Source organism: Chrysochloris asiatica, unplaced genomic scaffold (genome assembly GCF_000296735.1).
Source record: "Chrysochloris asiatica unplaced genomic scaffold, ChrAsi1.0 scaffold00027, whole genome shotgun sequence".
NCBI classification, from domain to species: Eukaryota; Metazoa; Chordata; class Mammalia; order Afrosoricida; family Chrysochloridae; genus Chrysochloris; species Chrysochloris asiatica.
Window position 1 is genome coordinate 4,606,102 of NW_006408545.1, and position 7,681 is coordinate 4,613,782.

Consider the following 7,681-nt stretch of genomic DNA (forward strand, 5'->3'; position numbering starts at 1 on the left):
CGTTCTCCAGCATCATTTCTATCACCAAGGCCATATTTTTCAACTACTGGTCCTTGCTCTTTGCTCCTGACCTCTGCATTCCAATGACCAATAATGAGTAATATATCTTGATTGCATGTTTGATCAATTTCAGATTGAAGAAGTTGATAGAATTCTTCTATTTTATCCTCACTGGATTTAGTGGTTGGTACATAAATTTGAGTAATAGTAATAACTGGGCTTCCCTGTAGGCACATGGATATTATCCTATCACAGACAGCATTGTACCTCATGACTGATCTGGATATGTTCTTTTTGACAATGAGTGCAACACCATTCCTTTTCAAATTGTCATTCCCAGCATAGTAAACCATGTGGTTGTCAGATTCAAAATGGCCAACACCAGTCCATTTCAGCTCACTAATGCCTAAGATATTGATGTTGATACGTTCCATTTCATTTTTGACAACTTCCTATTTGCCCTGATTCATACTTCGTACATTCCATGTTCTGATTTTCAATGGATGTTTACAGCTATTTCTCTTCATTTTGAGTTGTACCCCATCAGCAAAAGAAGCTTCTATGTGCTTTTCTCCCACGAGCTTAACTCCATTCGCGTCAACTCTTCTCTGAGGAGGCATTTTGAATGCCTTCCAACCTGAGGGGCTCATTTTCCGGTACTGTATCTGACAGTGGTTCTCTTCTATTCATAAGGTTTTCAGTGACTAAAGATTCAGCAGTAGTTTGTCACTCTTTCTTCCTAGTCTGTCTATTTATTATTAACTGCCTAATTATCTGATATTTCACATTTACAACAATAGTAAAAAAAATCTGTCCTATAATAATGAAATACCTCTGTCAGTAATGAATGTCGAGGTAGCAGGGGAGAATAGTGCTGGCCGTGATGATGAAGAGTCTGTGTGAGGTGGGAGGGAGAATAGTGCTGGCCGTGATGGTGAAGAGTCTGTGTGAGGTGGGAGGGAGAATAGTGCTGGCCGTGATGATGAAGAGTCTGTGTGAGGTGGGAGGGAGAATAGTGCTGGCTGTGATGGTGAAGAGTCTGTGTGAGGTGGGAGGGAGAATTGTGCTGGCTGTGATGGTGAAGAGTCTGTGTGAGGTGGGAGGGATAGTAGTGCTGGCTGTGATGGTGAAGAGTCTGTGTGAGGTGGGAGGGAGAGTAGTGCTGGCTGTGATGGTGAAGAGTTTGTGTCAGCTTGACTGAGCCATGACTCTCAGCGGTCAGCATTTATGTAGTGATGTAGTCATCTCCAGTTTGTGATCTCATGTGATCATCTTCCTTTTTTGCATAATGCCAGTTTTCACATAATTACCTAATCTTTGGAGCCTAACTATGTCCGTGAGTGAGGAGTGGGCAATAGTCATTGCCAATTTAGGATGCTTCTTAATCCTTTACTTTGGTGCAGGTACTGTTTTAAGACATGGTAAAATCTTATTCTTTGTAAAACAATGACCTTTACCTGCACAGTAAATTGTATTCTATTGATCTTATCCAGAGTGTCAGGGGTGTCCTTTTATTTAAAAATTAGGCATGCTTACATTGCAAATAACATCATTTATGAATCAAAATAACATATAAGCTCTCATGTCAGTACTTTAATTTTGCACATTTATTCTTTTATGGAATGTAAATCATTCTTCACAAGAAATCAGAACCTGCCATTTTACTGTACTGTCACCAGGTAAATAAGCTATCTCAGAAACATGGCCTAAACTAAAAGAACTTTATTTTACCTATTTTAAAAGCCAATCTTGCTTTATTTTTCAGAAATAAAATCCTTTTAACCAGTGAGTTTTAATAAATACTATTAAAAAAAAAAAAAAACTCTTTAGATTAATGTTTAAAGAAATACAACCCTAATTACAATATAATTTCCTTCATGTTGTGTGGTTGTTGTTAGGTGCCTTTGAGATGGTTCCGATTCATAGCAACCTTAGCACATCGCAGTGAATCACTAACCGGTCCTGTGCCAATTCTCACAGTCGTTTTTAAGCTTGATCCCACTGTGCCATCTCGTTGTGGGCAGGGGAGGAGGAGTTATCTTCCTTTTTTTTTTTTTTTTTCTCTGAACCTCCACGTTACATAATATGATGTCCTTCTCCAGGGACAGGTCCCTCTTGATAATATATCCAAAGTATAAGAAATGAAGTGTTGCCTTCCTGGCTTCGAGGAACATTCTGGCTCTACTTCTTCCAACACAAATTTGTTTGTTCTTCTAGCAGCCATGGTACTTTTAATACTCTTCTCTAATACCATAACTCAAATGTATGAATTCTTGTATGGTCTTCCTTATTCACTGTACAACTTTCACATGCACATGGTTTGGGTCAGGTACAACTAAGTCCTCAAACTGACATCTTTGCTCTTCAATACTTTAAAGAGGTCTTGTGCAGCAGATTTGCCTAATGAAATACGTTGTTTGATTTCTTGACTGCTGCTTCCATGAGTGTTGATGGTTGATCCAAGCAAAACAAAATCTTTGACAACATCAATATTTTCTGCATTAATATGGATGTTGTTTATTGGTCCAGTGGTGAGGATTTTTGTTTTCTTCACATTGAGGTGTAATGCATACTGAAGGCTGTGGTCTTTGATCTTCATCAGTAAGTATTTTAAGTCCTCTACATTTTTAACAAGCAAAGTTGTATCATCTGCATATTGCAGGATGTTAATGAGTCTTCCTCCAATCTTGATACCGTGTTCTTCTTCATATAACCCAGCTTCTCAGATTATTTGCTCAGCGTACAGATTGAATAAGAATGGTGAAAGAATACAACACTGGCTCACACTTTTCCTAATTTTAAGCCACTTACTGTTCCCTTATTCCATTCAAACAACTGCTTCTTGGTCTATGTACAGGTTCCTCAAGAGCAAAATTATGTGTCCTAGAATACTTATTCTCCGCAATACTGTCTATAGCTTGTCATGATCCACAATCGAAAGCCTTTGCATGGTCAATAAAACACAAGTAAACATCTTTCTGGTATTCCATGTTTTCAGCCAAGATTCATCTGATATTAGCAGTGGTATCCATCATTCCACATCGTTGTCTGAATTCAGCTTGAATCTCTGGCAGTTCCCTGTCAGTGTACTGTTGCAGCCACGTTTATTTTTAAATTATCTTTAGCAAAATTTTACTTGCATATGATATTAATAATAATGGGTCACCACTCATAGGAATGGGCACAAATAACGGATCTTTTCCAATCAATTGGCCAGGTAACAGTCTTCCAAATTTCTTGGCATAGATGAGTACCTTAGTGCTGAATCAATTTGTTGACAGATATCAATTTATATTCCATTAATCCTGGAAACTTGTTTTTTTACCAATGTTTTCAGTGCAGCATGGACTTCTTCCTTCAGTACCATTGCCTCTTGATCATATGCTATCTCTTTGAACATCGTCCATTTCTTTATGGTACAGTGACTATATTCTTTATATCTTCTTTTGATGCTTCCTGCATCATTCAGTGTTTTGCCCATAGAATCCTTCAATATTGCAAGTCGAGGCTTGAATTTTTTTCTTAAGTTTCTTCAACTTGAGAAATGCTGAGCACGTTTTCCCTTTTGGTTTTCTAACTGTAGGTCTTTTCACATTTCATTATATTATATGACTTTGTCTTTTCAAGCTGTGCTTTGAAATTCTCTCTTCAGCACTTTTACCTCCCCTTGTCTTCCATATGCTTTAGCATCTGTATGCTAAAGAGAGCAAGTTGCAGTCTCTTCTAACATCCATTTTGATCTTTTCCTTCTTTGTTGTCTTCTTAATGACTTGTTTTCTTTCTGTATTACGTTCATGGTGTCATCCTGCAACTCTTCTGTCCTTCAGTCATTAGAGTCCAGTGCATCAAATCTGTTCTTGGAGATGATCTCTAACTTCAGATGGGATATGTTCAAGGTCATGTTTTGGCTCTTGTGGACTTGTTTTAATGTTCTTCAGTTTCAGCATGGACTTGCATATGAGCATTTGATGGTCTTATCCACAGTCTGTTCCTGGTCTTCTTTTGGCTGATGATAGTGAGCTTTTTTACCATCTCTTCTCACAGATATAGTCAAGTTGATTTCTATGTGTATCATCTGATGAGGTCCATGTATATAGTTGTATTTTATGCTGTTTAAAAAAATGTGTCTCTGCAAGTCATTGGTCTTGCAAAATTCTATCATGTGATCTCCAGCATCATTTCTATCACCAAATCCATATTTTCCATCTAGTGATCCTTTGTTTCCAGCCTTTACATCCCAATCACTATCAATTATCAATACAATTGCTTGTTTGATCAATTTCATATTGAAGAATTTGGTAGAATTTTTCAGTTTCATCATCACTGGTTTTGATGGTTGATGAATAAATTTGAATAACAATGGTATTAACTGGTCTTCTGTATAGGTGTGTGTATATTATCCTATCACAGAATGCATGTACTTCGAGGTAGATCTTGAAATGTTCTTTTCGATGATGAATGCAAAGCCATTCCTCTTGAATTTGTCATTCTCAGGATTGTAAACCATATGATTGTCAGATTCAAAATGGTCAGTACAATTCCATTTCAGCTCACTAATGCCTAAGATATTGGTCTTTATGCATCATTTTATTTTTGACTGCTTCCAATTTTCCTAGCTTCATATTTTATATATTCCATATTCTGATTGTTATTGGATGTTTATAGCTATTTTTCCTCATTTTGAGTTGTGCCCACCAGCTAATGAAGGTCCCAAAAGCTTCATGGTCAATTTCACTTTCGGAAGACAGTTCTTCTCCATTTGTATTTTGAGTGCTTTCCAACCTGAGGTGTTATCTTCTGACATTATATCTGACAATATTCTACTGCTCTTCATCTTGTTTCAAAATTCAATATTCTGGTGTTATTTGACAGTGTCCCACAGGTCTTCATAAGATTTTCCATGATTAAACATTTAGAAATAGTCTGCCTCTCCTTCTTCCTAGTCTGTCTTAGTCTGGAAGCTCAGCTGAAACCTGTCCACTATGGGTATACCTTGTTGGTATTTAAAATATTGGTGGCAAGCTTCCAGCATTACAGCAAAATGCAAGCCACCACAGTATGACAGAGAGATGAGTGGTGATTCATGTTGTAGATTAAACATTGAAAACACTTTACTGGTGAAATTCAGTCTTAAAGTACCCTGAGCTCTGTGTTTTTCTACTTGTAGCTATATTGCCTCTTAGTCTTTGTCTAGTTTTTTAAGTTAATCACAAGAAAGACTTTATTTACTTTGACAGTTACCTACTCAAAGAATTCTATTTTTTTTCTCCTATGGCTATATTGTTGTTGTTATGTGCCTTGGAGTCGGTTCCGACTCATAGCGACCCTGTACAGGGTTTCTGAGGCTGTAAATCTTTACGGGAGCAGAAAGCCTCATCTTTGTCCCACAGAGCAGCTGGTAGTTTCGAACTGCTGACCTTGTGGTTTGCAGCCCGATTCATAGCCACTACGCTACCAGAGATAGGATGCCTGATGTGGTGCTGTAGGATCAGCACTAGTCTGAGAAAACATAAGGTTGGCAGTTCAAATCCACCAGCTGCTCCTTAGAAACCCTATACAGGTTCACTGTGAGTCAGAACTGACTCGGCAGCACTTAACAGCAACAAAAACATGGCTATATAACTTCTCTTATTTTTAGCCACATGTAGTCTCTGACTGGGGTTTTAATAATCACATGAATGCCTCTGGAAAGTAGCTACAGTGTATTTGATATGGCTGGAGTTACAAAACATGTCATCTCTCTTTCCCCTAATCTGAAATAAATCTGTTCTTGTTCATGTCCTACTCCTCCTCTTTCCAAAATCTAAATTTGTTTGCTCAAAGGAATTGTTAATTAATTTTAGGTAGTTCACACCTCTGAACAGCTTTAGAAAATGACTTAATTTTAAAAGTGTCTTAGGGTAGGTAAAAGGTCTGTGTTTCCATTCAAACAGACATCAAATCAAACTCGTTTCATTTTGACAGCTCATTTATTCTGCCCTACTGAAGTGACCCTACTAATTTATTTTCTAACGGTGATTATATTTCATCTGATTTTCTTTAAATGAACTTAAACTACTTAATATTTCTTTAAACATGAGTTTTAGTAATGGTTTTCTATTTTGTTTGTATTTTCCTTCTTATATGCTAGTATAATTTGAATTTGTTTTTCCTGTTCTAGGCTCTTGAAACTCATTTACAACAAAAACATTCTGCAGAGCTTCAGTCATTAAAAGATGCACACAGAGAGTCAATGGAAGGCTTCAGGGTAGAGATGGAGCAGGAACTTCAGACTCTTCGGTTTGAGCTAGAAGATGAAGGAAAGGCTATGCTTGGTATTTTGGAAGGATTATAATCTTGCCACGTTTATTTGTATATGCTTCCACTTAAAGTTCAACAAATTCAAATTTATTTTTGAGTTTTAAAGCACCAAAGTTAATCTTTATGTATATTGCATGTTTTATTTAAAGTTACTATTTGAAGAGGTGGGTCTGGTGAAGTCAGTGGGTAGAAAACAAGCAATAGTGTGGAGTCTCCTCAACTTAGTGTTTACTCTGGCTATGTAAGCAACATCCAGTGATGCTGTCGTCAAATGTCTGCCAAACAGTTACCACAGATTTATTGTTTGCCTGTTTTGAGTAAAGTTTGTATAAGGTGGAAGACTCAGGTCAGAGTTCATTTTTTGCTTGTTTTGTTTATTTGCTCCATCACCACTTGAAAATGTCATCTTTATTTCATTAAATTGCCTTTGAACCTTTAATAAAATCCATTGGGTATATTTGTGTGAATCAGGTGTGGTGCTATAGGATAAGCACTGGACTGCCTACCACAAGGCTGGTGGTTCAGACCCCCCAGCTGCTCATTGGAAACCGTATACAGTAAGATCACTATGAGTTGTGATCGATTCCATGACACTCAGCAGCAATTCTGAGCTGCTCTTCTGTTCCATTGATTTGTGTGTCTGTATCTCCACTAATACTCAGTCTGTAGCTATACGAGGGGACATAGCCCCTTGTATTTTGAAATCAAGTAGACTGAATCATTTCATTGTATTCTTCTTTTACAAATGGTTTTAGCTAGTCTAGTTCTTTTGCCTTTTCTATATAAATTATAGGATAATCATTTTTAGATTTGAAAATGTAGAGAATTGCATTGAACTGTATATGAATTTGAGGATAATCAACATGTTATGTTATTGAGTCTCCCAGTCCATGAAAAAATGGCCTGTCTCTCTGTTTGTTTAGATCTTTGATTTCTTTCATCAGAATTGTGTAGGTTTCAGGATCTAATTGTGAGCATGTCATATTAGATTTACATCTAAATATTTGTCTTTTTTTTTTTTTTAATTCTATGACTATTCTGAAAGTATTTTTTAGTTCTAGACTTTTTTTTTGTAGATTCCGTGAGATTTTCTACATGAATAGTCATGTAATCTGCAAATCGGCACAGTTTTATTTATTTATTTCTGATTTGTAATGCCCTTATCTCCTTTTCTTCTCTTCCTACACTGGCTAGAACTTTTAACACTATTTTCAGTAGGAGATGTTGATTGTGTACCACCAAGTCGTCAGTTCTGACTCAAAGACCCTGTATAGGGTTTCCAAGGCTGTAAATCTTTTTTTTTTTTTTTTTAAGTTTTTATTGTGAATTGAGTGATAGTTTACATAGAAGAACATCAGTTTACACTCATCCTATCATATTC

The 7,681-nt window shown here is 36.7% G+C and overlaps 1 protein-coding gene across 3 annotated transcripts in view; it reads left to right on the forward strand.

Moving 5' to 3' along the window:
• FAM184A (family with sequence similarity 184, member A) overlaps positions 1–7,681 on the forward strand; it is a 210,548-nt gene that overhangs the window by 181,659 nt on the left and 21,208 nt on the right. For all 3 annotated transcript variants that reach the window (XM_006839883.1, XM_006839885.1, XM_006839884.1), the window contains one exon: positions 6,161–6,314. In XM_006839883.1, the coding sequence (XP_006839946.1) occupies positions 6,161–6,314 (154 nt within the window). The remainder of the gene's footprint in view (positions 1–6,160; positions 6,315–7,681) is intronic.